The following is a 25,574-nucleotide window of genomic DNA, read 5'->3' as shown; positions in this document are numbered from 1 at the left end:
GATGTCAACAAAGAGAAAAAGGAAATGAGCTTTGTCAGGAAATCGAACCTCGGTCGGCGTCCGTTCGTTTCTCGCTCTCTTCCTCCCAACGCCCAACACACACACCTCTTCCGCCATTTTTTCCACCAAGATCCTCAGAATGGCTACCTCCGTTGCTCCTCGAACCATTAAGCTCGACATAACTTCCGATGGTGAGTCTTTACAAGCCGTTTCTTCCCTCCGACTGACCGAGGGCGCTCTTTCTCCTCGCCTGCCATCGAAGCTGACCCTCGCCTTCCTTCCTCCCTTCCTTCTTGCAACCTCTTCCCCTCTCAGCCATCTGTCCCTTCTGCTTCATTGGTCTCCGTAAAATCCAAGCCGCCATCGCTTCCTCCAAAGCGAAGGACCCCTCACTTAACTTCTCGCTTGAATTCCACCCGTACCTCCTCGATCCGACGCTCTCGACTACCCCTACCAACAAGCGAGGGAGGTACATTGAGAAGTTCGGAGGAGCTGAGAGGGTCGAGTCGATGGAGAAGATGATGATCGCTAGAGGAAAGGAAGTGGGGATCAACTTGTAGGTGCTTTTTGAACTGAAGGGAAGGAGGAGGGCGAGCTCAACCGCTGACTGATGCTTTCCTTTTCTCTTTCTTCACAAAGCTCGTACGGAGGAAACCTCTCGCAGACGCACAACGCTCACAGACTGCTGACGCTGGCGTACCAGAAGGGTGGGGAGAAGATGCAGCTGGATCTGGTGGAGCTTCTGTTCAAGGTCAGCTTCAACTTCGATTCAGCCCACCTCATCTTGCCTCTTAGCCCTCCCCTTCGTGTCGAAGTCAAGAGCTGATCTTTGCCGTATCTTCGTTGGTCTGCTTGTAGGGCTACTTTGAGGACGAGAAGGACGTAGGAGACTTCGAGTTCCTTTCGGAATCCGCTGTTGGAGCTGGCGTCTTTGATTCTGCTGAGGAGGTGAGCTTGGTTCTCGTTCGCGTCGCACTCGACCTCGTCTCTTCCTCTTTCATTTCCACCTCTCTCCTTCGTCTTATCGCTGACATTACGTCCTCATTTTCTTCGTCTCTCACACGCGCTCGTCGTCTCCCTCTTCCAGGTCAAATCTTTCCTCGCCACCAAGCTTCTCATCCCCGAGATCGGAAAGGCCTACGCTCGAGCTCAGGCCCTCGGTATCCAGGGAGTGCCGTTCACCGTGGTAGATGGAAAGTACGGGATCTCTGGTGCGCAGGAGAGCGAGACTTTCGCTGAGGTGAGTCCTGCCTTTCTCTCCTTTCGAGACGAACGCGTCCCGTTCGTCCCTGACCGACGTCTTCTTTTTCCTTTCCTCTCTCGCAGATCTTCGACAAGATTGCTAAGGGAGAGTCTCCTGCCTAACTCTTTCTCGTAAACCTTTATATTTTGCTCGCTCGGACCCGTCCTATCACTCTCCTTGTTACCTCGTCTGGACGCGCCGACTCTCCTGCTTTTTGCTTTGCTTTGCTTTCTCGTCTCATCTCTTTGCTTTCGGCTCGCATACATCTACGCTCTGTCGTCTGTCCAATTTATCCCACTTTTTCGGAGGTTTCAAGATCCGCGATAGAAAAGTTCAACGCTCAGGCACGTCCGACTCCCTTCTCGATTTCGAACCCGCCTCCCCTTCTTCCTCTTTGTTCCTTTCTCCTTCCAACGCCCACCCATCCCAACCGTTCTTCAACTCAGTCAAACCTCACCTTCTAGCTCTGATCTCGAATCAAGGATGTGAGTTCTTCTTCCTCTCAGGGAAAACGAACGAACGAACCAAACTCAAGGAACGACGGTCGAGCTCGAGCTCACCTTCCCTCTTCTCTTCCCCTCCCTTCTTCTCTCCCTCCCAGGCCCAAAACCGCCACCGCTCAGAAGAAGAGATACTACGGTGTGATAGTCGGTAGAAGAGTGGGCGTGTTCAACACCTGGTACGTGAAAGCGTTCTCATTCGAACGTCAAGGGAGGGAGGGGGAAACGACGAAGCTCACCTCCCGTCCTCCTCCTCTTCCCTTTCATGCTTTGGTTTGCCTTTCCCAAGGGAGGAAACGGAGAGAAGTGTCTCAGGCTTCTCAGGAGCGAAACACAATTCCTTCAAGACGTACGAAGAAGCTTTGAAGTTTGTTCAGGAGGGACAGAGGTCGAACAACACGAACTTGTGAGCTTCAACGAGACGAAGAAGCGGAGGGAGGAGGGACGGGAGAGGGAAGCTCACCTGAGTTCGTGGTTTGGAGCAGGGCTGGGGAGGAGGAAGTCTCTTCAGGAGGAAGGAAGTTCTACGCTGTTGGAGTTGGGAGGAAGGTTGGGGTTTTTGGGAGCTGGTGAGTCCTTACTCAAGGAGAAGGGTGGGGAAGACGAGCGGAGAGGGAAGAGCTGATGGGTTTGGTTTGCGTTTCGAAGGGACGAATGCAAGCAGCAAGTCCGAGACTTCGAGGGAGCCAAGTTCAAGGGATTTTGGAAGAAGAGGGAGGCTGAGGAGTGGGTTGTTGAAAAGGTTGAGGAGCAGAAGAAGAAGAGGTGAGCTCGACGAGAGGATGCGACGAGGAGGTCGGCATAGAGCTGACTGCTCTGTTTGGGTTTGCTTTCGAAAAGAAGAACTTCTGCAGCGTTTCCTATCAAAAGGAAGACCTCTTCCGGATCGTCGTCGTCGTCGGGTCAGCAGAGAGTCGAAAGGAGCATGGCGTGAGTTCTCGTCGCGTCGTCTTCAGTCGTTGCGTTCGACTGATATTTCCTTCCTCCCGGGCGCAGGTCTTCGTTCAATCTCCCTCACCCTGGCCAAAGATCCACTGCGAACGATATCCTCCTCAAGAAGATGAAGGATCTGAGCTTGTTTGGGACGATGGGGAGGGAGGACGGTTATGTGCGTCGCAAAGACGTTGTTTTGATTTCTTCATTGTCGTCGCTCGGACTGATCGTGTGTTCTCGATTCCCTCCCCCACAGGCCTGAGCCACTCTTCGACCTCTTCACACGCATGCTTATCCCGTTTTTTTCTCTCAGTTCTCGCCTTGTTGATCAGTGAAACGCCTCTCTCGAAAGTTACGCGACGTGGCGACATCCGACCCCTTCCTTCCTGTCTCTTCTCTCGCCTCCCATCTTCTCGGATCCGAGAGATCGTGGGATCGACCCTCCAATCTGTCTCATCTATCCATCACCTTTCTATCAAATCTTCCCTCAAGTAAAAGTTAGTGGCCGAACCTGATCGCTGCGGCCTCTCACTGCCAGCGAGACGAGTCGAGGTCACTTTCCGAGCTTCCTTCCTTCTCCCTCCCAACTCCTTCCCTCCTCCTTTCTCCTCTCTCTCTCAACCAAGTCATCCATGGGAGGGAAATCCACCACCACCACTCCTTCCTCTAAAGCTCGACATCGCTCTCGCAACGCTTCCCCTTCCCCACCGGCTTCCTCCAACTCTCCCTCCCCTGCAGCCTCCTCAGCCTCAGCTTCCACCTCCGCCTCGACGTCTATGCAAACCTCCCTCCGACCCCGCACGCTCGAATCTCCTTCCGACCTCCTCGAGCGAGGAACTCACCCTGAGGACGAAATGGAGCTGCTTGACAAGGATCAACGCGAGAAGTCGACTGGAACTGGGAATGGACACCAAAAGAGGAAGAGTTTCTCGAGAACGATGAGTCGGAATCCGAGAGTGGAAGTAGGGAAGGTGCTGGGTGGAGGATTGGGGAAGAAGGATAGGAAGAACTTCGCGTTGTTGATTCTGCTTTGTGAGTCTACAGAGAGGATAGAAAGGGGAGAGTGGAGGGCGTGGGCTGAAGGAAGGAGGAGGGGGTCGAGCTCATTTACTAGGAGATGTAGTGCTGGAAGATGTCAAAAGCTGGAGGTAGTACGAAGGAGAGCTGTTATTCCTCATCCTAGTGCTCTTGAGCTGAAGGTCTGAAGGGAGCTGGAGATTCCTCAGCATGACAAACAACAGGGAAGGAAGTCCAAAAACGACCTCGAGCTGACCATCTTTCTCTTCCCTCCCTCCGTCTCACCCACCTCTACAGACCTCCTTCAAGGTCTCCCCATCGGTCTCACCTTCGGAACCCTCCCTTTTCTCCTAAAATCCAAGCTCTCCTACTCGCAACTCGCCCTCTTCTCCCTCTCAACCTACCCTTACTCCCTCAAACTCCTCTGGTCGCCCATCGTCGACGCTTGTTTCTCAGCCAAAATAGGTCGACGGAAGTCCTGGATCATCCCCGTACAGGCGCTGATAGGGTGTGCGATGTGGTGGTTGGGAGGAAGGATCGATGGGTGGTTGGCTGAGGTGAGTTTGAGCGAGGGCTGAAAGGAGGAGAGGGAGGAGCGAGAGAGGGCTGACTGTTTTTGGTCGCTTTTTTGCAGGAAGTCCCCTCGGTACCATTTTTGACGCTCATCTTCGTGACGTTGATCTTCTTCGCTGCCACGCAAGATATCGCGGTGGACGGGTGGGCGTTGACGTTGCTGTCGCAGGAGAACCTCTCGTACGCTTCGACGGCTCAGACGATCGGACTCAACAGTGGTTACTTCCTCTCTTTCACCGTGAGTTCGAACCCTTTTAACTCAACTTACGACTCTTTAGACCGCTGATTCTGTTTCTGCGAGCTTTGCAGGTCTTCCTCGCTTTCAACTCGGTCGAGTTTGGGTGAGCTTCTCCTCTCCCTCTTCTTCGACCCTCCTTCGTTCCGGACGAGCTCACCTCCTCTTTCGCGTCCGCAACAGCAACAAATACTTCCGTTCGACACCTTTGGAGACTCCGCTCATCACTCTCGGAGGATACCTGCATTTCTGGAGTGTGATCTACATTCTCGTTACCGCTTGGTTGCTGAAGTATCAAAAAGAGGTACGCGTCGTTCAACTCCTCGCCTCTCGTTCTTCGTTCGTTGGCCTGCTGACTCTTTTTTGCCTCCTTCATAGGATCCCGTTTCGGAAGATGATCCAGACATGGATATCAAGAAAGTATACTCGGTCATGTGGAGCATCGTCAAGCTGAAACGTTCGTCGTCTCCTCTCTCTCTCGACTTCTCATTTTTCGAACTCGACGCGTCTCGAACGATACGATCTCAAGAGACTGACAGGCTGTTCCTTACTTTGACAGACATCCAATCCTTCATCATCGTCCACCTTCTCGCTAAAATCGGCTTCATGGCCAACGATTCCGTCACGTCGCTGAAACTCCTCGAGAAGGGTCTGTTGAAGGAAGACATGGCTGTTGCCGTTCTGATAGACTTCCCTTTCCAAATCCTGGGCGGATGGTGAGTCATGTTCTCTCTCTACTCGCATTCTTCTTCTCTCGCTAACCCCCGTTTCCGTCTCAGGATCGCCGCCTCCTGGTCGCAAGGCTCTCGTCCTCTCAACCCCTGGCTCTCAGCCTTCTCCCTTCGTCTCGTCTTCGGTCTTCTCTCGATGGCCTTGGTTTACTACTTCCCTACCACGACACCGATCTCGTCAGGGTTCTTCTCGCTGGTAATCGCCTTCACGGTGCTCGGTTCGTTCGTCAGGTGAGTCGACGCGTCTTCTTTCCTTCCCTCTCTCTCGCTCAAATCGCTGACTTTCATCTTCGTTCTCGATTCAAACTTACAGCACCGTCCAATTCGTCGGAATCTCAGCTTTCCATACCCAGATCGCAGATCCTCTGATCGGTGGAACGTACATGACCGTTCGTGCTTGATCCTCTCTCTTCTTCCTCCCTCTCTTTTGCCTCGATTTCCCTCTCGCTAACCTTATCCCCTTCCAATCGTGTTCTCCTCTCAGCTCCTCAACACGGTTTCCAACCTCGGAGGAACCTGGCCGAAACCTCTCGTGCTTCAAGGTTCGTTCCTTTCGTCTTTTATCTCCCTCCCTCGTCTTCTCGTTCCGTTTCGACACTGACCTTCGAATCTTTGTGCTTCTGCTCGAACTTCGCAGGAGTTGACTACCTCTCCAAATCAACCTGTCGAATCAAACAGGACTTCTCGGGCGAGGTCGTGGTGAAAAGTTCGTTCCTCTGCTTCCTCTCCCTCTCACCCTCGCTCCGTCCCTGTCCCCTCTCCTTCTTCTCTGCTCTTCCCTTCCCTCGAACGCTAACCTCCAATCGTCCTTTCTCTCTCGTTCATTTCCCCCACAGCCGCCGAATGCATCTCCGAACACGGCAAACACCTCTGTTCCTCTCTCGGCGGAACTTGCGTGATGGATCGAGATGGATACTACTCCGTTTCGATGATCTGTGTCGGACTGGGAGCGGTGTTGCTCGTGACGTACATCATTCCTACGGCGAGAAGATTGCAAGGTACGTCTTTTCTCTCGCAGTGTTGAGGGAGGGGCGAGGGGTTTGGGAGGAGAGGCGAGGAGGGCAAGGGAGACGCGTCGAACTGAGACTGACCTCGCCTTCGTTCTTACGTTCTTACAGCCCTGCCGCCTTCGGCTTGGAAGGTTACTATACCGAACTAGCTATCAAGGACGACGTTTGGTTCTCATCTAGATCTGTTTTGAGCTCGTACGAAGGGATGAATTCGATGGACTTTTGTCCTTTCTCCGTCGAACGAACCTTCCCTTCACGTCGCTTCGCTTCGACAACTCCTCTTAGGAGTAGGAGTACAAGGGAGGGTTACATACAAAGAGAGAGTCAAGAGTGAAAAGGACGAAGGCTACGAAGAGGTGAAGAGAGAGGAGGGGATGGATGGCGGGTCGTGACGCGTCGAAAACGTGGAAAGGAAAAGGAAAGAGACCAAAGGATGTACGTAGAGTAGGTGAAATCGTGTGTATGAGAAGATGATGCCATGTGAGGAGAGAGACCAGTCCGTGATAAGATAGAAGGAAGACATAAAGTAGAAAGGGAAGGTTACATAAGTTAGGCTGGACGAGACGAGACCTTGGTGTACGTAGGGAGGGAGAGTCGAGGTGGCCTTAGTGGGTTGGCGGATGAGAGCTTGGAGGATTTGGAGAGGTCGTTTCGTTGATGTTGTGGAGGTCGTCTGTGAAAGGAAAAAGAGGGAGGAGAGGTCAGGACGAGAGGTCGTACGGAGGTGAGATAAAGAGCGATGGAGAAAACTCACGAATGATTCCGTCGAGAGTGTTGTTACAGGATGGGAAAGAAGCCGATAGTATGCATGGGTGTGATTCTGAGTCGGTGGTGAAGAGAGCTGAAGGGGACGAGGTAGAAGAGCCAGCATGAGTCGTCTCCCCTCGTCGCGTCGCGTTCCCCTGTTTCGCTGCTCCACGTTCTCCCTCGAAGCGTCTTTCCTGAGAAGGACCAAAAAGACGTACTATGGATCTCGCTCAGAGACGAAGGTCGATCGAGATCTTCATCGCCTTCGAAGGCCTGTCTCTCTCTCCTCTCCTCCCGTTGTAGTACGTCCAGTCGATCTCTGCTCCGTCAGCCCAAACTCCCCGAGGGTACTTCTTCCTCATTCCAGAGAGAGCTTTTTGGCAAGCTGTTTCGAGACAAGGAAGAGGGAAGAGGTGAAGGTTCAGCGTCGGTGACATCTCCTCGTCGCGTCGTCGTTCGAGGACGGAAATGAAGACGAACCTGCTGGGAATCCGACAAAGTTCATCTCGGTCCATTCCAGGCTCTGGTACAGTCCGAAGATGAACCTCGGGAGGTTGGTTTGGAAGCAAGCCGTCTGGTACTTGATTCGAATGACGTCGTCGAGAGGGTTGGGAGGAGGGAAGAGGATCGAGATGGCGAGAGGAGTTCCAGTCGCTCGGTTGGGAGAAGGAGTTCCTTGTTCGGGGAGGTGAAGGTCGAAGAGGGAGGTGTAGGGGATGGTGAGGGTGGAGGGGTCGGCCGCTTGGATGAGTTGGAGGAGGAGGTGGTGGTGCTGGCTTCGAGGGTCCGCTGGATCGAGCGACGACGCGTCCAACTTGGGAGATCGAGTGACGACGTAAGAGGGAGCAGCGAAGGGAGTAGGGGACTCAACGACGCAGAAGTGATCGACGTTTCCGAAGCCTTCCGAAGAGATCTGGAGCGGCTGGACCTCGACGACCTTCTTCTTCCCGCCGAGCTTCTCACCCCACGACCCTCTCCTCCCCGTCTCAACCATTCTTGGAGGGAGAAGGCAGTCGAGGACGCTGATCTCCTTGACCCATCTCCTTCTAGCTCGACCCTCCGCACTATCGTTGAGAAGTCCAAGTTTGGCGTTGAAGAAGAGGTTCCCTGCGAAGTCAAAAACGGAAGTCGAAAAGAAGACGCGTCAGTTGCGAGCGAACGATTCAAGTCCTCGACCTCTGGAGGAGCAAGGCTCAAACTCACAGTCGGACACCTTCGAGATGTAGATGGAGCTGTAGAGAAGTGGAAGCGAGATCTGACTGAATCCTCGACAGACGACGAGGAACGAAGTCGAGCCGACGAGCGGGAGTCTTGGAGAGGCGGGAGTGCTTGGAGGAGAGTCGAAGGCGAGCTTGAGGATCCTCTGGAAGATCTCCTCTGGCTGTAGAGTAGAAGATGCGAAGCAGAAAAGAGTTAGCGATGGAAATCAGGCACGAGAGCTCGCGTTACGGTCTTCGAGGCCAGTGTTTGGCTCGGGAAGCCGTCGAGAGGTCGAACTCACGAGCCGAATGTTCTTGGACGCGTAGAATGGATCGATACGAGCTCTCTGAAGAGATCAAGCATAAAACGGAGAGGAAGAATAGGGAGAAGTCTTCAGCTCGTGCCTCGTCGGTCTCTCCCTCTCTCGACGGTCCCGTCGACGACTCTTCAACTCTGTTTTCCTCCCACCAGACTCGCCTCTGCTGCTTCCTCCTCAGCTGCCAGCCTGTCCATCTTAGCAGCCCACATCTCGTCGTCTTCTCTACTTCGTTTCCTCTGCAGAGCGTCCTGAGAATGTCAAACCAAACCGTCCCCAAGTCAGCCTCCTCCCGTCCGTCCAAGCCGAGCACAACAAGCTCGCTTTCTTCTCTCTCTCCGTCCCTCCAGCTGACCTCCCTCTGACTGGAAGATAGATTGACAGACTCACCTTTCTCCTAGCTATCGCACCTTCCACCAGAACCAACGGAGAAGGAACGTCGAGAGGAGGGAGGGAGGCACCGAGAGCGGCGAGCAACCCGAGAACGAGGGAGAGGGAGACGGAGACGATGGGCATCCGAGCCGTCGTTCAAGGAAGGGGGGGTAACCGCGAGGAGAGGGGAAGAAAAGAGGGCGGAAAAGGGGGGTAGAGGGTTGGCGATATAGAAGAGGAAGGACGAGTCGAGGGTGACGGGTCGGAGGAGGAAAGGGAAGCTGAGGGAGGGTGGGAAAGGGACGGTCGGAAGAGGGTCGAGGCAAAGTTCAAAGGAGGACTGGACTGGGATCGCCCAGGCACTCGGCTCAGAAGGTTTTCGGGAGCCAATTAAACTTTTCCGATTTGGGTAAGAAGATGGCTGGTGGGGATGGATTGGGAGGGGTGGTGGTTGGAAGTCGGGAAAGACGGAATGGAAACGGGAGGAAGGAGACGAGGAGAGAGGGGTTGAACGACGTTCTCCTGAGGAGCTCGTGAAAGTCTTGCATGTGAACGGGGAGTTCTTCCTTTTGGTCGTTTTGGTTGAACGAAAGATTTAAGAGTTGATCATGAGTATCGTAGTTATGCTGAGATGATGAATATAAGTAGATTGCTTCGTCCAGATGCGTTCTAAGTCGACCCGCGTCGACCTGATCGTCGTCCCTCGACCTTCCCGTCTCGGTCTCCCTCCTTCTACATCTTTCCCCACCACCGCTTCAGCAGCGCAAACCGAGCTCCCAGCATCACTACAGTCCCTGCCAGAACGACCGTTCCAGCGAAGGAGGCGACCGAGAGGAAGGATTCGGTCTTCGAAAGGATCCTGAAGAAGAAAGAGGGTCAGTGACATCCGGAAGACGCGAAAAACTGAGTTGGAAAGGACTAACGCTCCAGATATGGGGGGTCCAATCAATGCTGCTGCTGCGAGACAGGTCGTCAACATTCCCATCCGTCGTCCGATGTCGTGAGTCTGATGAGAGAGAGAAGAAAAGGTCGAAGTTAGTTACGACGCGACGGGAGACGAAGACAGCGTCAATTTTGGTCTCAGGACTCACCTCTCCGAGCTGAGCAACTCCTGGTGAAAAGAGAGAGACGAAAGCTCCAGTGGCGATCCCCATGAGGGCTGAGAAAACGATCAAGCTCGCCTTCGAGACGCAATAAGGCCAGGCGAAGATCTTAAAAAGAAAAAAAAGAAAAAAAAGAGGTCAGCTCGCTGGCCTCGTACTCTCTGTAAGATGTGGGTGACTCACGAGAATACCTGAGATGGCACTGAAAGGGATGAGGATGTTGACTGGCCCAACCTGAGGAGGAAGAAAGGAAAAAAAAAGAGAGGAGGAAAAGGTCAGCGACGCGTCCAAGTCTATTGCCGCTTCGCTCCTGCGTTAGAGAGGACTGGATCTCACCTTATCGGCGTAGAATCCAGGTACTAGTCGTCCGACTAGAGAGAAGGCGTTGGCGATGGCGACGAGGTAGGACGAAAACTCTCCGAGTCCGATCCTCGCGCCCGCAACGTCGAGGTAACTGTGGAGAGGAAGAAGGTCAGGACACTGAGAAAGAAGACGAAGTAGAGCGAGAGGCTACTCACGTTAAAGGTGTGTAGAGCCCCGACATGACGAGGAAGCATCCGAGAACGTAGAGGCTGAGGGAGGAAGGACCAGGCGACGAAAGCAGAAAGGGGGAGAAGAGGTCAAGCGAGAACGAGAAAAGGTCAGTTCGAGGGAAGGTCTAACGAAGTCAGGATCGAATGAGTTTTGGTATAGAGAAGACTCACGAGAAAGCAGGCCGACGGAAAGCAGCGAAGTTGAACAGCCCTCCAGCGACGTTCTTGGGTTCGAGTCTAGGACGAAGCGTGCACCATCCGAAGGTGACGCAATAGAGAACAATGAGGGCGCAAGCTCGGATGGTCCATTGGAATCTGTAACAAAAGCGATGAAAACGTCAGCCAGGAGTGAGACGAAGAAGAGCAAGAGAGGAAAAAAGGACGACGGAATGGGAAGGAGAGCTCACCCTATGATAGGAATCAGCTTCCGGACCATGATGGGGAAGATCGTTCCACCAATCGAACTACCACAGGCCACAACTCCGTAAGCCATCGCACGCTTCTTGTGGACTGGAGAAAGAGGAAGGAGGTCAGCGACGCGTTCGAACTTCAAGACGCAGCGATCGAAGGCGAGACGAAACTCACACCAATGCGAGACGATGGCCAGTGTCGGACCGAACATGACTGAGCGACGAAAGGACAAGAATAAAGCGAAAATGTCAGCTCAGCTCAGACCAGTTGAAAACTGAGGGAGGTGCGAGCAGGTTCGACTCACCTCCAGCCGAGAGACCCTGAGAAAGCGAACGCAATGTTGAGGTCAGTTCCAGGCCTTTCACTGAGTACTGAAATTATGCGATACTTACTAGCAGCACTCCTTGGCAAAGAACGAATCTGGAATGAAGAACAGACGGGATGGTCAGCGAGGAAGAGGAAAAGGGAAAACGAAGGAAGAACTCACTGATAATACTCCTTGCACTGAGCGATGAGGATCACCGAGACAGTGTAGGTAAGAGCCGAGATCGTATAAGGAACGATGAAAGTTCCGGTGTCGAACAATCGACCCATGACTGTGAAAGAAAGACGCGTCGCGACGAGACGTTAGGATCAGCTCAACTCGTCGCTGGCGTCTCTTTGGACGCGTCTCTCAAGGCATCAGCCGTTTCAAGCTACTCACTGACAGCAGGCAAGAATATCAAACAGTACTGCAAACTACCGATCCATGCTCTACAAGGCAAAACGCAGAAGAAGGAGAGTCAGTTTCGGACGAGAACAGCACTACTGTAGATCGACCGAAAGGCCGAGCTCACATCGAGGAAGGATTGGACGTAGACAGCAGATCGGTCTCGTAGTAGGCTTGGAACACTCCCCACGCGTTCTGTCAGCAAAAAAAAAGAAGAGAAAAGTGGTCAGTCAGCAGGAGCGATTCGGGGCGCTTGTTGAAAGACCGAGAGAACAAGGAGAAGGGGAGACGGAGGATCCGGAGGGAGGAGAAGCTTACTGTGAATCCAAAAGTCGCGAAGGTCATATGCTGAAGCACCAAAGGAAGATTAAGGTCAGCTCGAACTATAGAAAACGGACATCAGGGGGCTCGAGAGAGAAGAAGGAAAGTTCGGGGGAAGGAACGGTGCGAGCTCGACCATTTCCCGAACGGAAAAACCTCCCTCCCTCCCTTCGCTTCCTTCTGTGCCCAAAACCTCTACTAGACTCACCAAAGCTCCTGCTACTACGAACCAAGCTCTCACACCGCCATCTGGGAAGGTGATCTTTGCGTCTTCAGCGGCGCTCGCTGGATCAAACTCCCTCTCGGTCGAATCGGGTCCATCTTCGACCTCTCTGTCCACCTTCCCCTTCTCCAGAGCTGCAGGTTCATCGTTGTCGCCCGCTACCGAAGGCGAAGGGTCCTTCTTTTCGTCCATCGAGAAGGTTTTGGGCTCGGAGGTCGCCGCGGGCGGTGAAGGGAGCGTGGGAGTCGGGGAGGGAGGAGGAGAAGCACGAGAAGGCAGAGGAGAAGAGGAGGAGCGAGACATGGGTCGCCGGAGAGGCTGGAGGGAGAGGGAGCTGGAAGGGCTTGTTGCAAGCGGTGGTGGTGGTTGGTGATCAAAAAAAGGAGCGTGATGACTCGAGGGGAGGATTTGGTTCGAGCTCGTCCCGGACTCTTTACGTTTTCGGCATCCCTGAATCCAAGGAAGCCGGCTCGAGTTTCCTTCCGACGGCGTTCTTCTTGTATAGAAACATGTCTAGCAGAATCATCATCGGAGAGCTCCCCAATCAGTGGTGAGTAGTAGGAAGATCTTTGACGAGCTCGATTTCCAAGACTGAAACGAGCTCTCTGTCTGCCCTTTCGAAGGATCCTCGACGAAGGAGTCTGGGACCTCACGCGAGCTTCTTCTCTACCTTCCATCAAGATCAACACAACCAAACTTCCCATCAAGATCGTACCTTCGAAATCAGCTCTTGTCATCATAGATATGCAGGTAAAGCCCAGGCTCTCAGAACGCAAAGGAAGCTCTGAGCTTCTTATCGGCGGAGATGCCCTTCAGCCCTCCTCCCCTCCCCTTTCCTCGTCGTAACAGAGCTCAGCTCCCCATTCTCGATTCACTTCTAATCTGGAAGACCTCCCGCATTATATCCATGAACCTGATCCTTTCCTCCTCTTTCCCGCCGGCAGAACTTCTTCCTCTCCCCCCTCCTTCGCTCCCATCCGACGGGTCTCGCATGCGTCCCTCCCCTTCTCTCCTCCGCTGTTCCTGCCGCCATCTCCTCAGGAATGCACACCGTCTTCCTCAACTGGGGTTTGACGGAAGACTCGCTCAAGAAGATGCCTCCAGCGCTCCAGAGATCGTTCTCGAGGGACGTGCTTGATCAAGGGAACGTCGATGGGATCTACCGTGGTTTGGGAACGGATTTGGGAGAGGGAAGAGGTGGGATGTTGATGAAGGGGAGTTGGAACGCTGAGCTGTACGATGGGCTGAGAGAGGTGTACGAGAAGGGATTGGAGAAGGTTGATTGGGTCGATAAGGTGAGTTTTTTGGAGATTGGACGCGTCGCGACATTCGGGTTTTTTTTTTCCTCGGACGCTGATCGATCTCACCCTTCGTGTCTGACTTCCCATTCAATCTCACAGGATCGGCTATCAGGTCTCTGGGGAAGCGGAACACCCTTCGAACTCTACCTTCAACAGCGAGGAATCGCCACTCTCTTCTTCGCCGGCGTCAACTCCAATCAAGTGAAGTCCTTGCCCTCCTTGTTTTCCCGCGCAAACACCCTCGTTTCTTCTAAGTATACCATACTCACTTCATGTCCCATCCTTCTTACGAAATCGCAGTGTGTCTCCGGAACCCTGCTCGGTTCGTCGCTCCTCCACTTTCTTCCCTCTTCTTTTCGATCTCCCGCTCACCCATCTTCGTTTCCCTTCTTCTCACAGACGCCCACTCGAAGGGATACGACTGCATCCTTCTTTCTGACTGCTCAGCAACGGCCTCTCCCCAGGCGGAGCACGATCTGATCGTCTCGACGTGCGAGAAGAGCTGGGGATGGGTTTGCAACGCGGAGGATTTGGGAGGGATGGAGGGATGAGCAGGAAGATAGGAGAGCACTGACGAAGTAGCTATATCTTGTGATACAGGTCAGATCAAATCGATGCGGTTCAGCAGATGAGAGAGAGAAAGAGGGAAGGAAAGACAGTCGACGCGACGACGCGTCTCGTCCCGTCTCGATCTCCGAAACCAAGCAAACACCAAAAAGAGAAAAGAGATTCGTTCATATCGTTAACACCCCGAAAACACCTACATAACTAAGCAAGAAGAACCCCCCTAGCCGTCCTCTCGTCCCTCCCTCAGTCCGAATCAAGCTCGAGAATCCCATCGATCCAACCCTCATCCTGCCCTTCCTCCTTCTTTCCCTTCCCAGCCTTCACCTTCGTCTTCGCCTTCAACTGCACAACCCCATCCTTCTCGGTATCCCCTTCCTTCTCCTTTCCCTTCCCCTTCGCCGTCGCCGTCGCCTTCCCTTTCCCCGTCGCCTTACTACTACCCGTTTTCGGCTTCACCGAAACGGGAACTCTCCTCAAGCTCCCCCAAGCAGCAGCACTCGACGCACTGGAGGCACTGGAGCCGATGCGTTTGGATCCGGATCCGGAGGCGCTGGCGTTGGTGGAGGTGGAGGTGGAAGAGGACGCGACGGAGGGAGAGGGTCTGGGTTGGGGTTGGGGTTTGGAGCGAGAGGGATCTCTGGTGCTGGTGCTGGAGGAAGCTTTCCTCTTTTTGGATGCTGGAGGAGGAGGAGGAACGTTCTCCTTGACGTTGTCTTCTTCTTCTGGTTCGACGTCCGAGCTGGATCCGAGGTCGATGATGGCTTGTTTGGGACGAGGAGGAGGAGCAGGAGGTGGTGGTGGTGGTGGTGGTTGCTGCTGAGGTTGAGGAACGACCTTCGACGACGATGCTGCTGATCCGGATCCTGAAGGACGAGAAGGAGCGGGAGGAGGGAAGAACCTCGATCTCATCTGAACCTCCTCTCCTCCTTGCTCCTCCTGCTCCTGCTTCTGCTTTTCAGCTTCCTCCTCGAGGTCGTCGATCTGCATCTCCTCCTCCTCCTCCCTAAGCCGATCCTCCTGTTCCTCGTAGTAACCTCCTCGAGCTCCGAGAACGTCGTCCATCCAGTCCTCCTCCTCGGCTGCCCACGCGTCGTCGTCGACTCCGTCTTCCTCCTCGAAGGGATGCTGATCGAGGTCCATCGACTGATCCCAAGGGTCTTGCTCCACGACGTTCTCTTCCTCCTGCTCGGCGTAGTACTGCTCCTCGATGGGTGGAAGAGGTTGGTCTTGATGCTGAGGGTGAGGAGGGAGGTGAGGTTGGGGCTGAGGAGGTTGCGGGTCGAACGGGTCGAAGTCGAGAGGGATTTCGTCGTCGTAGACGTCTGGGAAGGCCTCGGGAGGTGGTGGAGGAGGATACTGAGGAGGTGATTGTCGAACGGGAGGAGGAGAAGCTGGCGGTGGTGGAGGCTCGTATCGGTGAAGAAGAGCGGGCGCTGGTGCTGGAGGAGGAGGAGACGGTTGTCGAGCTTGAGGAGGAGCCTCCTCGTCATCGTCTTCGTGCTTGATGTCTTTCCTGAGAGGCACGATCAAGAACGAGAACAAGGTCAGAAAACCGAAGATCGCGTCGAGGAGAGAAACAAGAGGAACGACTCACCCGATCCTTCTCTTCAATCCCTCAGCAAAAACCCTCTCCTCCCTTCCATCCTCGCACATCTCTGGAACGCAAGAAGGACTTTTGACGATAGCGGTTTCCGGTGAGAGAAGGAGGACACCATGTCGGATGGGGACGTTTTGAAGAAGAATCTGATGGCAGAGGGAAGGGGGGAGGGAGATCAGCTTCGGAACGAGAAACGACGCGACGAGAAGCGAGAAAACAAACCTTGCTCCCCAGACGCGTCTCGCCGAGCTTGAGGGCAGGGATGCGCTTTCGTTCGATAGCCTGAAGTATAGAGAGTGGGTCCAAGTCAGAAAGGGAGGACTGTGTGAAGCGAGAAGGACTGTAGACTCACGTTGACGGTGCTGAATCCGTCGGAAAGTTCAAGCTTGAGCATTTCACGAGGGTATTTGGGACCCTCATCTCCCTCCTCGTCCTCCTCCTCGACCTCCTCCCCTACGAGTCTCCTGATCTTGGCTACTCCCGAGCGAGCTTCTTGTCGATCGTGAAGGATTCGTTGAAGGTTGAAGGCTGAGGATCCGATCTGAGGGAGGGACGAACGTGAGGGAGGGAGTGGATTGGAGCTGGTGAGCTTTGAGCTCCCTTCCTTAGAGACGAGAACGAGCGACGGACTGACCTCTGTGATGGAAACTACCATGACTAGACAACCCGACCTGGTTCCTTCAAAGATGGTTCCTTCACGCATCGGATCCTCTGGATTTCCCACGAGTTGAGGAGGGAAGCCTGAGGGGAGGGTGGAAGAGGACAGGTCCGAGAGAAGGAGCTGTTCGTGACAAAGCTTGATCTGCTGCTGGCGAGAGAGAAGAGGGTTCTCTTTGAGGAGAGCGGTGAGGCAGCTCGAGAGCCAGGCCTGAAGAGGAAACAAAACGAGGAGAAGGAAGGAAGTCAGCTTGAGGAGGAGAAGGAGGTGGTGAAGGGAGGAAGTTGAGCTCGACGTCAACGCTCCTCCTTCTTCGCATTGAACGTACTTGGTTGATTCGAGGGGAAGGGTACAGATACTTGAGGTTGTTGAGGATCGGAGTGAGTGGAGATTCCATCTTGAACGAAAAGATCCGAACGAAAAGTTTCAGGTCATCGTGGTTGGAGGGGAAACAGGACGAGCTCGACGTTTGGACGCTTTCACGCTCTCGCTTTTTGGTTCCATCTCTCTCTCTCCCGCCCTCTCCACCATCTCGGAATTCTCTCCTCTCAGGACTGAGAAGATCCCTCTCCTTGTCTCAGCTGACCGCAATCTCAAGCGGATGAAGAACAACTGCGTTCGGTGTTCCTGGAGGAACAGAGCTACCCGCTCTGAACTCCTCCCCCTCTCTCCTCCCTTCCTTCACCTCAACTTCCTCCTTCCCTCCCAACCACAATCACCTTCTTTCTCTTAGTTTAGAAGCCCTTCTTCTTCCTTCAGCTCTACTTCGGCTCGCCTCTCCTTTCAGCGCTTTCTCTGGCCATACACGTCGCATACAACCTCCTCGTCCCTTCTCGCCACTCGACATGGGCTCGACTCCCTCTCCTCCTCCTCCTCCTCCTCCTTCCCTCTCTCTCTCTGCAACAGCACCCGTCTTTCGACCTTCCTTCCCTTCAAGATCATCGACTCCCTCCCTCTCTTCTTCCCTCCTCTTCCTACCCACTGGAGCAGCAGCATCAACCTCAACCGCCGCCTTCCCTGCTACCCGACGACACTCGGACTACCCTTCTTCCTCCTCTTCCTCCTCCTCCTCCCCTCTCCCTCCTCCTCAGCTCTCGTTCAAGACTCCTCAACTCGGAAGCGCAGCTCTCTGGGATCCTCAGGACGACGACGTGTCTCTCGGTCCCAACTCGATTCACGGGAGGAGAGACTCGACCTGGGGTTCACCTCTGAGCTTCCTCTCCGACCTCTCGACGACAACGAGCGCTCCGAACACTCCAGCAGATGGTGGACGACGACCTAGCCTCTCTTCAGTGAGTCTCAGTTTCTATACGCATCTTCTCTTCTTCTCGCTGACTATCGGTCGGTCCTCTACAGTTCTCTCCCGAGAGCGTGCCTGTCGAGAGGAGGTTTCCTGAAGATCAAACCGTTCAGGCTATGGCAGCCAAAATCGCAGAGGTTCGTCTCTGTCTCTCATTTCCTTTCTCCTGTACCAGCTAACCCGTCTCCTCTCTCCTTCGCAGCTCTCCCTCCAACTCTCCTCCTCTCTCAGTCAACTCGACGAGCTTCGAGCCGAGAACCTCACGCTGAGAGCACAACACGCTCCAGGGGGTCCTCTTCCTCCTCCTCCCAACCTCTCTCGACGAGGATCGGTCGCTCTCTCTCCCGTCATCAGTCGAGACGACAGATGCACGATGGACGCCGTCTACAACGGAGTTGCTCCTCCCGTCCAGGCTCTTCCAGGAGGAGTGAGTTCGACGCGACCCTTCTTTCCCTCCTTCGACAATCTCGAGCTCACCTTCCCTCCCTCCTTCCTTCTCTCCGCCCAGAAGCTCATCCGACCTCCTCCCGAGATCGCTCAGGACATTCTTCTCGGAACGATGGACTACAGAGACTTCTTCGCTCTCCCTGGGCTTCACCTCGCTCCTCCTCCCATCTCGGTTGAGGTCTTTACGATCCGCGTCCAATGGGTCGTTGCTGTCCTCGCCGGAGAGTACCCAGCGAAGGAGGGAGCGTTGAAGAGAGCTGCTAGTGCTTTGACGGTGAGTCTATCTTACCACAAAGTAGGGATCACGAGCTGATCAGACTCGCCGCTCGCTTTCTAGGACATCCTCAACTCCGAAAAGCGATTCTCTCGACGCGTCGTCGCTCTCCTCAACGTCCTCGCCACCGCCGCTTCAGCTCTCGCCGTTCGACCGCAAGGGAACTTTCTCATCCAGAATGCCTTCGGATGCGGAAGGGAAGCTCGACAGGCTTTCTTCGAGATCATGCGGTGAGCTTCTTCCTCTCGCCTTCCCCCTGCTCGACGAGGCGACGCTCGTTCTGACTCTGCTTCGTTCCTTCTTCTCTGGTAGACCCGACTTCAAGACCATCATCCCCGCTCAGTATGGTCAACACGTCGTCCTCAAGATGATCGTTCGAGACGACATGAGAGCTTTGATCGTCGATTGTCTGGTCGAGTTGTTGGGAGATCGAGAGTTCTTGCAGACGAGGGGAGGAACGAGGGTCTTGGAGCAGGTGAGTAGGCTTTTGCCTAAACAGATCAGTAGGCTTGCTGACCTGAGACTGTTTATTTCTACAGGCGCTCAAGAGCTTCTCGAGGGATCAGTGCCGATTCGTTTACGACAAGTCAGTCGCGTCTCTCTTCTCTCCCCGTTCGTTCCTCCTTCGCTGAACTTCCTTCTCTGTCTCTTTTCCCGTAGGCTCTCGGAAGTCATGAACGGCCACTGGCTCGACTGTGCTGTCTCCATCGTAAGTCTATCCTCCTGCACGTCGTCGCTCGACGTTGCTCTTGAACTGATGACGATCTTCTTCCTTCCTCTTCAGAACGGCTGTCTCGTCGTCCAGAACCTCATCGAGCTTTACCCTCACAACGGAGACTTCTCTCACCAATTCCTCGAAGAGGTGAGCTCTCCCTTTTTCTCGCACTCTGCTCTCGTTCTGAGCCGTCGACTGACGAAACGCTTCTTCCTCTCTTTCGTTCTCAGGTCCTCGGAGGAATCACCCAGGTCGCTGCCAACTCTCACGGCTCGTGAGTCATTCCTTTCTTTCCTCCTCTTCATTTTGATCTCAATGCTCATGCCGTTCCTTCCCTCGATTCCTCAGCTTCGTCCTCCACAAACTGCTCATCCATCCCGACCTTCGATCTCAAACTCTCCTCGCCGTCTTCTCTTCGCTCGACCCTCTCTGCGCTGGACCCGACGTTGGACGAGACGCGCTGCTCGAAGGAGCGCATCTTGGTTGCTCCTCGGAGGAGTGGGGAGAGTGGGTTGGGAAGGTTTGCGATGGGTGAATCCGAACGGTCTTGACGCGTCGAATCGAGAAGCTGATCTCCGTCGCTCTTCCTCTCGTCTCATACAGCATCAGCAGAGTCCCCACCCTTGTCGACTCCGTTCAACGACCTGGAGGAATCGGTCTCTTGATCTGTGCTCTCAAGGAGACACCTCACCTCCTCGCCGACCGAATCAGAGCAACGGTTCGTCCACCCTCCCTCTCTTTCTCCCTCTCCCTCTACTTACACCACCCTTCTCTCTGTTTTATCACAGCTCCTCGACAACACCCGTCTGCTCCGCTGCACCGCTCCAGGTCGAGAAGCTCTCTCCCTCTGCGGAAGTCCAGGTTCCATCGCCTCATCCTCGTTGCCGCCGCTCGCTCCCTGGGAACGACCCTCTCCCTCCAACAACCACAGCTCGACCTACCTCGACGAATGGGACTACGAACACGAGTTCCCCGTCCCTTCCTCGGCTCCGCCTTCGACGACGTCGTTCAGCAGGCACGCCGGAAGCGGAGAGGCGGTGGGAGGAGGGCAGGCGAGGTTTGGGATGACTTTGGGTGGGAGGAGGTAGAAGCCTTTCGCATTTTTATTTTCTTTACTTGCATATTCTGTCTTTCTCTCTTCTCTCGCATACACACTCTCTCTCTCCTTCTCGTCCATCCATTGGTTTTTGCTCTCTCTCCGGAAACGCGTCTCGTCCGATCTCGTCTCTCGTCTCTTCTTCTCCTCAGCAACTTTTCGTTCGTTCGTTCGTTCGTTCAGGCTCGATTGTACAACAGCAACTCTTAGCTTACGCTTCTGTTCATGATCCTTCTCAGTGTACTTCCCGGTCTTTTATTTAAAACGTGAGGCCCACTCAAACCGAAACGAAAAAGCTCAACGCTTTCCTTCCTTCCCGACGTCCATCTCCCCTCCTTCCCTCCAAGACAACAGTGAGTCTTCCATCCCTCTGTTCCACAGAAGGCTCCTCGTCGCTTTCCTCCCCCCCTCAACAAAAGCTAATGTTCTTCCCCCTCTCTCGCAAGACATGTCCGCCCAACTGCCCATCAGCCCGATCCAACTCGCCTCTGCGTTCGAGCTCGTGAACGACCAAGGGAAGATCTTACCGGCTTCCAAACCTCCTGCTGATGATCCCAAGGGGATGAAGAGGTTGGCGAGGATTGATAAGAAGGTCAGTTGACGAGAACGAGCACGAGGGACGGGAAGGAGGAGGGAGGGAAGGAGCGAGGTGAAGCTGAAGCTGACGGGTTTGGGTTTTGTTGCTGGCAGTTTGTTGCTTTGAAGATGGGTTATCTGGATATGAATACTCAGATTGTTATCCTCGTGAGTTTCACTGCGTCTCGTCTCCTTAAGATTCAAGGGGTAGGAAGGGAAGGAGAGGAAGAGAAGTCGAGGAGCTGACTTTCAGCCCACCGTGTCCTCCTCCTTGCCTTCTTCCTTCTTCTCTCTCCTCTCTCACCCACCCCCGCCCACTCTCCAGCTCAAGTTCCTCTCCATCTACCTCCCGGCTTTCGTCAAACACTCTGGCGCCATCTCCACGCTCAACACCGTCTTCCTCCAGTTCCTCTTCATCCCAGCCGCCCAACCCTTCGTCTTCAGGTTCATCCGAACAGATCCTGAAGGATACAAGCATCTCGAGTGTATGTTGAGGGGAGATTCGTCTCTTCAGTGGACACCTATCGAGGTGAGTTTGATTTGGGACAAGGGAAGAGGGAGGAGCGGGCTGAAACGAGAACGACGAGAGCTGATCCTTCTTTTCACTTCTCTGGATGGATCTGTATATCAAAGTCCCCCGCCCAACTGGAAGGCTCTAAACAACTCCTTGAGTTCTTCCACCAATACGTCAAGCACTGCCTCTCCGTCGCCTTCTTCGTCGCCTACGAAACCAAACAACGCTCCCTTCCCTCCAACCCTTCCTCTTCTTCAACCCTCCCACCCCCGAAAATCTCCCTCTCCATCCTCAAATCTTCCATCGTATGCTTTCAAGAGCTCCACGACGACCTCACCACCCGTCACCTCAACGTTCTCGCCACCTTCCCTTCCAACGCCTTCGCCGCGCCCGCCGCTCACTCGCACGACAACGGCTGCAACGGATCGCACGGAGGAGGAGCGGTGGACGGGAAAGCGAGTGTAGTGAGGCATGTGAAGGCTTGTCAGGAGGATATTCTGGAGCTGGTAAAGATTTTGAAGAAGGCGGTGGCAGGAGGAGGGGTGATGGCGGAGCCGACGAAGGAGGAGGAGGAGGGTCAGCCTTGGATGATTTGTGAGGCGAGGGATCTGGGGAGCAATGTGGAGAGTGGGTGTGTGGCGGTGGGAGGGGTGGGTGGGGGGAAGAAGGAGTTGTTGGCTTGTGGAAAGGTGAGTTTCGTCCCGTTTCGGTTTTCGACGCGTGCGTGCTGCTTCGTCTCGTCGGTCTCGATCTCGACCTCGACCTCGAGGCTCGGAGATTCGAGCTGACTCGCCTTCTCTCGTTCGTTTTGCACCTTGCAGTGTCTGTCGAGTCGATACTGCTCTGCTGGTGAGTTCCTTTGACGAATTGGGAGGGAGAGAAGGACGCGTCGAGCTCGAACTGACTTTTTCTCTCCTCGTTGTTTTGGTCTCGTTTCGTAGAACATCAAAAGGCTCACTGGTCCCAACACAAGGTCGCTTGCTTTAAGCCTACTTGGTAACCTACTAGATGAGTATATTTATGGAGATCTTTCGAGGACGAGACGAGCAGAGGAGGAGAGGAAGAGGAGGAGGATCGGAGGGACGAAGGCGAGTTGAGCTCGGAGGCGCTCCCTCCCTTTTGCTTCGCTTCGATGCGACTCGACCTTTGGAGATCGAGGGAGAGCAGGAGACCTCTGAGAGCTCACACCGAGGACGCAAACGAGCCAAATCAAGTGAGCAAGGAGGAGAGCTCGAGATGGTGAGCTCGACTCGAGCTAGCCCTGTTTCCTCCCTCCCTCCTCTTTCCCTTGGCTTCTCATCCTACGATGGGGAAAGCTATGCCTAAAGAACAGCTTCCTCATCATCGAGTCTCTTAGATTAAAAAATGCCTTGCTCTCGAGAGCCGAAGATCTTATCAGGCTTCCTGCGGTGACAAACCGCTGGGCGTTCCGTCGAAACCAAACGACCTGTTTCCTCTGCCTTTGTTCAACCCTTAACCCTCACCCTCCCTCTTCCTCAAGCTACATATGACTTCTACACTACTCCCCCCACCTTCACCTATCGACCCTCCAACCGACGAGTCCCTCCCACCCTACGCTCGACACAAGGACGACGACGAAACGGACGCTCCAGAGTATCCCTTGGAGGAGCTCGTGAGAGGTCGAGCTCCTTTGGATCCTGCTGCCGTTGAAGCTTCAGCTCCGAGACCTCGACCGACTCGGTGGTGGCAGTTCTGGAAGTTTTCAAAGAACGCGAAGATCGTGTTGGGGGTGGTGGTGCTGGCTCTGGTGGCTCTGGTTGCTTCGATGATTTGGTTTGGGGTTCATCGAGCGAAGGAGAGGAAGGCGAACCCTGCTGATTTGAGCGCCGCGAGGAATATGGTTGAACCGACTGTTCGTTGATTCCTTTTGTTCGCTTTGTCGCTTTTGTTCCCTTAGCTCACTCGCTGACCTGATCTCCCTCATTGACAGATATCCACCTCTCTCATCCCCTCCGACGGCGACCTCCTCGCTCCTTTCGAGTTCTCAGCTCCGACCATCTCCAACCGATCCTTCTACTTCTCCTCCTCCAACACCGTCAACGCAACCATCCTCACCTCCTCTTCTCAACTCCTCCAGCTCCCCACCGCCTCCTCTTCTTCCTACTACTTCGTCAAGGTCTTCGGGAATCGCTCAACGGACATCGTCTTTGCTTCCTCGCCGGAAAACTCGACGGACTGGACGGCTCAAGTCTCTGCGTTCTGGAAGGTCTCTCCCGGAGGGAATCAGGAGGAGAGGACTCAGTGGGGAGTGGATCAGCTGTCGAGGACCGTGGGAGGGTCGTACGGATACAAGTTGGAGAGTCCCGGAGGAGACGGTGCGGTTGGTCTGGCGTTGGGGGTGAGTTAAGTTGGGGAAACGAGCGTCGGATCCTGCTTCGTTCGCTGAGACTCACTGCTTATTTTTTTTGTATTCTCAGACTGTCGGGAACGATACCTTCCAGGATTGGGACCTCTACGGAGTTATCTGCTCTTCTCGCCTTCTTCCCTTCTGCGAGCTCGCTCGAGAGCTGACCTGTTTGGTCTTCCATGGAACCCTCGTTCTCGTTCGTCTTCAGGCTCAGCAACAGCGTGTGTGATTCAGATGTTTCCTCTCGCTGGTCTCTTGCGAAAAGTGGGTCTCGTCGTGTGATTCTTGGTTGGAGAGTCGAGGAAGGGAGGAAGAGCTCGAAGCTCACCGGCTTGCCTCCTGTTCGTTTCATTTCTCCAGCCTGCAATAATCGATCAGCAGCATGGCTCGGATCCTTCTTCCAGCTTCCTGGGTGACTGTGGCACCGCTTCAAGTGAGTTTGATTCGCTTCCGCATGCGATGGAGGGAGGGAGGGAGGAAGAAGAGGACGACGCGTTCGTTGAGCCCGAGCTGATCGTCTTCGTTTCGCTTTTTCGGCTACCTTCGTCAATTTGCCAGGGTCCCGAACCAACTAGGATACTCCTCCGACGTCTTCGGTACTCCTTTCAAAGCCAGTCGCTTCTCCGTTCAACTGGAGGAGGGCAAAATGATCGTTGCTTCGTGAGTCTCGCCTGCTTCTCCCTTCACCTCTCTCTCTCTCTCCTTTCCTTGCTGACCTTGCTTCCTTTCGCTTTCTTACATATACCGACACTCTGTCCAACCTCATCTACAGCCCTGAACTCCCTCTCGGCTCCACCACCGCCTCCTCGACCGCTTCCCAACATCACCACCGACGCCTCGATCTTCAGTTCAGCTACCTCCCTCGCCCTTCGGATGGACGAGCTTCGGAACGCGTCCTCTCACCCACCACCCACACCGAACCCTTTTATCCCAAACCCATCTTCACCAAGCTGGCAACAGCCGGCCTTCGCCAACGCTCAACCTCGTAGCCTCGACTCCAGCTCCTCCTCCCGCTCTCTTTCCTCTCCCCGACCTTCACCTCCCTCGATCTCAACTTCCTCCTTCCCACATCAACAGAGTCTTCTGGATCTCCCTCTTGACCCTCGGCGGCTGCCCGTGAGGCGGGCGATTCGCTCCTCGAGGCTGAGGGAAGGGCTTCAGGGAGTTCGCTCGATTGTGCTTCAGACGGAGGAGGAGGAAGTTTGGGGGAGAGGTTGAGTCTCGGAAGAGGGATCGGAGCTACGGATGCCGATGGGATGTACGGTGAGGGTGGTTTGGTGGAGCTAGCGTATTTGGGGAAGGAGTTGGGAGAGGGTGGGAGGAGGTTGGGAGGACGGACGCGTCTTCGCTCTCCTTGATTGCTTCGTTCCTTTCTCGCTCGAGATACCGAGACTGTATATATGTGATGTTGAAGAAGTGTAATCGGATCGAGAGGCAGAAAGCGAAAATCGAAAAGAAGTAAACACGAAGAGAGAGAGGGAACAGCGAGTCTACTGAAATCGACCGTTGGGATTGTGACGACCACGTTGTTGGAACGAAGTCTCTCTGTATAGAAGTGGAGGAAGCTCATCGAGCAAAGGAAGAGGAGGGTGGGTGTTGGACTTGGAGAAGGGAGGGAAAGAAAGCGAGGGGAAGGGGGGCTGTTTGAGCTGGGGAAAGCAAAAGCAAACGCGTCTAGCTTGCTGGGAAACGAACGCACGACTTTCAAACTTCTTCCTACTCACTCCTGATTCGGAGATCTCTTTCCATGATTTTCGATCTCTTGAAAAACAGCGTTATCAAGAAAAAGCGAACGGGGGGCGGGTGGGCCGACTTGAAATGGAATCGAACCGCGCCCTTCGTCGACCAACTTTCGTCCTCGTTCTCCCTCCCTTCCTCCAAACCACAACTCCCTTCAAAGAACGAGCTTTCTCCCCCTTACATCAGGTTAGTCCCTTTCGAAGCTCATTCAGTCTCTTCCCTTCGGTATGTCTCTGGCGGCCGA

At 54.4% G+C, this 25,574-nt stretch overlaps 10 protein-coding genes across 10 annotated transcripts; 7 read left to right on the top strand and 3 right to left on the bottom strand.

Moving 5' to 3' along the window:
* The first annotated feature begins 72 nt into the window (after positions 1-72).
* Positions 73-1,586, top strand: BDY24DRAFT_376492 (DsbA family oxidoreductase). The gene is made up of 6 exons (XM_076638667.1): positions 73-191; positions 316-556; positions 640-751; positions 859-948; positions 1,088-1,240; positions 1,327-1,586. Exons 1-6 carry the CDS (start codon positions 140-142, stop codon positions 1,363-1,365), a joined length of 687 nt encoding a protein of 228 aa, XP_076500223.1. The 5' UTR covers positions 73-139; the 3' UTR covers positions 1,366-1,586.
* On the top strand, positions 1,566-3,123 carry BDY24DRAFT_157003 (uncharacterized protein). Its single transcript, XM_076636159.1, has 8 exons — positions 1,566-1,728; positions 1,845-1,922; positions 2,033-2,149; positions 2,229-2,312; positions 2,392-2,508; positions 2,584-2,673; positions 2,740-2,851; positions 2,933-3,123. Coding segments are annotated over exons 1-8 (606 nt in total). The 5' UTR covers positions 1,566-1,726; the 3' UTR covers positions 2,939-3,123.
* BDY24DRAFT_156943 (acetyl-coenzyme A transporter 1-domain-containing protein) lies at positions 3,124-6,474 on the top strand. Its single transcript, XM_076636158.1, has 13 exons — positions 3,124-3,708; positions 3,991-4,250; positions 4,328-4,504; positions 4,576-4,607; positions 4,685-4,805; positions 4,880-4,958; positions 5,061-5,217; positions 5,281-5,463; positions 5,546-5,621; positions 5,717-5,774; positions 5,870-5,938; positions 6,069-6,230; positions 6,351-6,474. The coding sequence occupies exons 1-13, from the start codon at positions 3,309-3,311 to the stop codon at positions 6,389-6,391; spliced, it is 1,815 nt and encodes a 604-aa protein (XP_076500221.1). The 5' UTR covers positions 3,124-3,308; the 3' UTR covers positions 6,392-6,474.
* Positions 6,475-8,053: 1,579 nt separating this feature from the next.
* Positions 8,054-9,021, bottom strand: BDY24DRAFT_368231 (uncharacterized protein; the record flags this gene model as incomplete). The annotated part of the gene is made up of 4 exons (XM_076638016.1): positions 8,054-8,096; positions 8,193-8,370; positions 8,491-8,756; positions 8,861-9,021. 4 exons carry the CDS (start codon positions 9,019-9,021, stop codon positions 8,054-8,056), a joined length of 648 nt encoding a protein of 215 aa, XP_076500220.1.
* Positions 9,022-9,609: 588 nt separating this feature from the next.
* On the bottom strand, positions 9,610-12,369 carry BDY24DRAFT_335992 (major facilitator superfamily domain-containing protein; the record flags this gene model as incomplete). The annotated part of the gene is made up of 16 exons (XM_076637215.1): positions 9,610-9,736; positions 9,801-9,883; positions 9,969-10,088; positions 10,164-10,214; positions 10,317-10,434; positions 10,499-10,552; positions 10,685-10,828; positions 10,921-11,023; positions 11,099-11,137; positions 11,229-11,244; positions 11,317-11,344; positions 11,412-11,520; positions 11,628-11,677; positions 11,761-11,828; positions 11,952-11,981; positions 12,163-12,369. The coding sequence occupies 16 exons, from the start codon at positions 12,367-12,369 to the stop codon at positions 9,610-9,612; spliced, it is 1,347 nt and encodes a 448-aa protein (XP_076500219.1).
* A 257-nt stretch (positions 12,370-12,626) lies between these two features.
* Positions 12,627-14,106, top strand: BDY24DRAFT_376477 (cysteine hydrolase family protein). The gene is made up of 6 exons (XM_076638666.1): positions 12,627-12,727; positions 12,801-12,927; positions 13,122-13,472; positions 13,578-13,679; positions 13,779-13,800; positions 13,878-14,106. The coding sequence occupies exons 1-6, from the start codon at positions 12,687-12,689 to the stop codon at positions 14,027-14,029; spliced, it is 795 nt and encodes a 264-aa protein (XP_076500218.1). The 5' UTR covers positions 12,627-12,686; the 3' UTR covers positions 14,030-14,106.
* An 801-nt stretch (positions 14,107-14,907) lies between these two features.
* Positions 14,908-16,747, bottom strand: BDY24DRAFT_156890 (uncharacterized protein). Its single transcript, XM_076636157.1, has 5 exons — positions 16,629-16,747; positions 16,277-16,510; positions 15,995-16,183; positions 15,699-15,788; positions 14,908-15,481 (listed from the first exon to the last, which is right to left on the bottom strand). The coding sequence occupies exons 1-5, from the start codon at positions 16,695-16,697 to the stop codon at positions 14,951-14,953; spliced, it is 1,113 nt and encodes a 370-aa protein (XP_076500217.1). The 5' UTR covers positions 16,698-16,747; the 3' UTR covers positions 14,908-14,950.
* An 84-nt stretch (positions 16,748-16,831) lies between these two features.
* On the top strand, positions 16,832-18,995 carry BDY24DRAFT_156881 (uncharacterized protein). Its single transcript, XM_076636155.1, has 7 exons — positions 16,832-17,592; positions 17,657-17,737; positions 17,803-18,027; positions 18,112-18,321; positions 18,385-18,551; positions 18,634-18,796; positions 18,861-18,995. Exons 1-7 carry the CDS (start codon positions 17,146-17,148, stop codon positions 18,951-18,953), a joined length of 1,386 nt encoding a protein of 461 aa, XP_076500216.1. The 5' UTR covers positions 16,832-17,145; the 3' UTR covers positions 18,954-18,995.
* On the top strand, positions 18,996-19,750 carry BDY24DRAFT_156882 (uncharacterized protein). The gene is made up of 3 exons (XM_076636156.1): positions 18,996-19,183; positions 19,267-19,310; positions 19,385-19,750. The coding sequence occupies exons 1-3, from the start codon at positions 19,079-19,081 to the stop codon at positions 19,569-19,571; spliced, it is 336 nt and encodes a 111-aa protein (XP_076500215.1). The 5' UTR covers positions 18,996-19,078; the 3' UTR covers positions 19,572-19,750.
* A 2,925-nt stretch (positions 19,751-22,675) lies between these two features.
* Positions 22,676-24,174, top strand: BDY24DRAFT_156839 (uncharacterized protein). The gene is made up of 4 exons (XM_076636154.1): positions 22,676-23,095; positions 23,174-23,581; positions 23,661-24,023; positions 24,149-24,174. Exons 1-3 carry the CDS (start codon positions 22,730-22,732, stop codon positions 23,817-23,819), a joined length of 933 nt encoding a protein of 310 aa, XP_076500214.1. The 5' UTR covers positions 22,676-22,729; the 3' UTR covers positions 23,820-24,023; positions 24,149-24,174.
* Positions 24,175-25,574: the final 1,400 nt, after the last annotated feature.

This window comes from Mrakia frigida (assembly GCF_051309035.1).
Source record: "Mrakia frigida strain ATCC 22029 unplaced genomic scaffold BDY24scaffold_3, whole genome shotgun sequence".
Taxonomy (NCBI): domain Eukaryota; kingdom Fungi; phylum Basidiomycota; class Tremellomycetes; order Cystofilobasidiales; family Mrakiaceae; genus Mrakia; species Mrakia frigida.
Note: the sequence above shows the minus strand (reverse complement) of the source record. Positions and strands in the feature narration are given on the sequence as shown.

Excerpts from the sequence above, each read along its gene's own strand:
- BDY24DRAFT_376492 (XM_076638667.1), top strand. The coding sequence starts at position 140 with ATGGCTACCTCCGTTGCTCCTCGAACCATTAAGCTCGACATAACTTCC. Across the intron at positions 557-639 it reads AAGGAAGTGGGGATCAACTT|CTCGTACGGAGGAAACCTCT; the intron begins GTAGGTGCTTTT and ends TTCTTCACAAAG. Across the intron at positions 1,241-1,326 it reads AGAGCGAGACTTTCGCTGAG|ATCTTCGACAAGATTGCTAA; the intron begins GTGAGTCCTGCC and ends CCTCTCTCGCAG.
- BDY24DRAFT_157003 (XM_076636159.1), top strand. Across the intron at positions 1,923-2,032 it reads GTGGGCGTGTTCAACACCTG|GGAGGAAACGGAGAGAAGTG; the intron begins GTACGTGAAAGC and ends GCCTTTCCCAAG. Across the intron at positions 2,150-2,228 it reads AGGTCGAACAACACGAACTT|GGCTGGGGAGGAGGAAGTCT; the intron begins GTGAGCTTCAAC and ends GGTTTGGAGCAG.
- BDY24DRAFT_156943 (XM_076636158.1), top strand. The coding sequence starts at position 3,309 with ATGGGAGGGAAATCCACCACCACCACTCCTTCCTCTAAAGCTCGACAT. Across the intron at positions 4,251-4,327 it reads TCGATGGGTGGTTGGCTGAG|GAAGTCCCCTCGGTACCATT; the intron begins GTGAGTTTGAGC and ends GCTTTTTTGCAG. Across the intron at positions 5,464-5,545 it reads GTGCTCGGTTCGTTCGTCAG|CACCGTCCAATTCGTCGGAA; the intron begins GTGAGTCGACGC and ends TCAAACTTACAG.
- BDY24DRAFT_376477 (XM_076638666.1), top strand. The coding sequence starts at position 12,687 with ATGTCTAGCAGAATCATCATCGGAGAGCTCCCCAATCAGTG. Across the intron at positions 12,928-13,121 it reads TTGTCATCATAGATATGCAG|AACTTCTTCCTCTCCCCCCT; the intron begins GTAAAGCCCAGG and ends TCCCGCCGGCAG. Across the intron at positions 13,801-13,877 it reads TGTCTCCGGAACCCTGCTCG|ACGCCCACTCGAAGGGATAC; the intron begins GTTCGTCGCTCC and ends TTCTTCTCACAG.
- BDY24DRAFT_156890 (XM_076636157.1), bottom strand. The coding sequence starts at position 16,697 with ATGGAATCTCCACTCACTCCGATCCTCAACAACCTCAAGTATCTGTAC. Across the intron at positions 15,789-15,994 it reads ACGGATTCAGCACCGTCAAC|ATTCTTCTTCAAAACGTCCC; the intron begins GTGAGTCTACAG and ends CTCTGCCATCAG. Across the intron at positions 15,482-15,698 it reads GTCCTTCTTGCGTTCCAGAG|CAGCGCCCGCTCTTCTTCAC; the intron begins ATGTGCGAGGAT and ends CTCCTCCAGCAC.
- BDY24DRAFT_156881 (XM_076636155.1), top strand. The coding sequence starts at position 17,146 with ATGGGCTCGACTCCCTCTCCTCCTCCTCCTCCTCCTCCTTCCCTCTCT. Across the intron at positions 17,593-17,656 it reads GACGACCTAGCCTCTCTTCA|TTCTCTCCCGAGAGCGTGCC; the intron begins GTGAGTCTCAGT and ends GGTCCTCTACAG. Across the intron at positions 18,552-18,633 it reads GCTTTCTTCGAGATCATGCG|ACCCGACTTCAAGACCATCA; the intron begins GTGAGCTTCTTC and ends CTTCTCTGGTAG.
- BDY24DRAFT_156882 (XM_076636156.1), top strand. The coding sequence starts at position 19,079 with ATGACGATCTTCTTCCTTCCTCTTCAGAACGGCTGTCTCGTCGTCCAG. Across the intron at positions 19,184-19,266 it reads CTCACCAATTCCTCGAAGAG|GTCCTCGGAGGAATCACCCA; the intron begins GTGAGCTCTCCC and ends TTTCGTTCTCAG. Across the intron at positions 19,311-19,384 it reads GCTGCCAACTCTCACGGCTC|CTTCGTCCTCCACAAACTGC; the intron begins GTGAGTCATTCC and ends TCGATTCCTCAG.
- BDY24DRAFT_156839 (XM_076636154.1), top strand. The coding sequence starts at position 22,730 with ATGACTTCTACACTACTCCCCCCACCTTCACCTATCGACCCTCCAACC. Across the intron at positions 23,096-23,173 it reads GGAATATGGTTGAACCGACT|ATATCCACCTCTCTCATCCC; the intron begins GTTCGTTGATTC and ends CCTCATTGACAG. Across the intron at positions 23,582-23,660 it reads CGGTTGGTCTGGCGTTGGGG|ACTGTCGGGAACGATACCTT; the intron begins GTGAGTTAAGTT and ends TTGTATTCTCAG.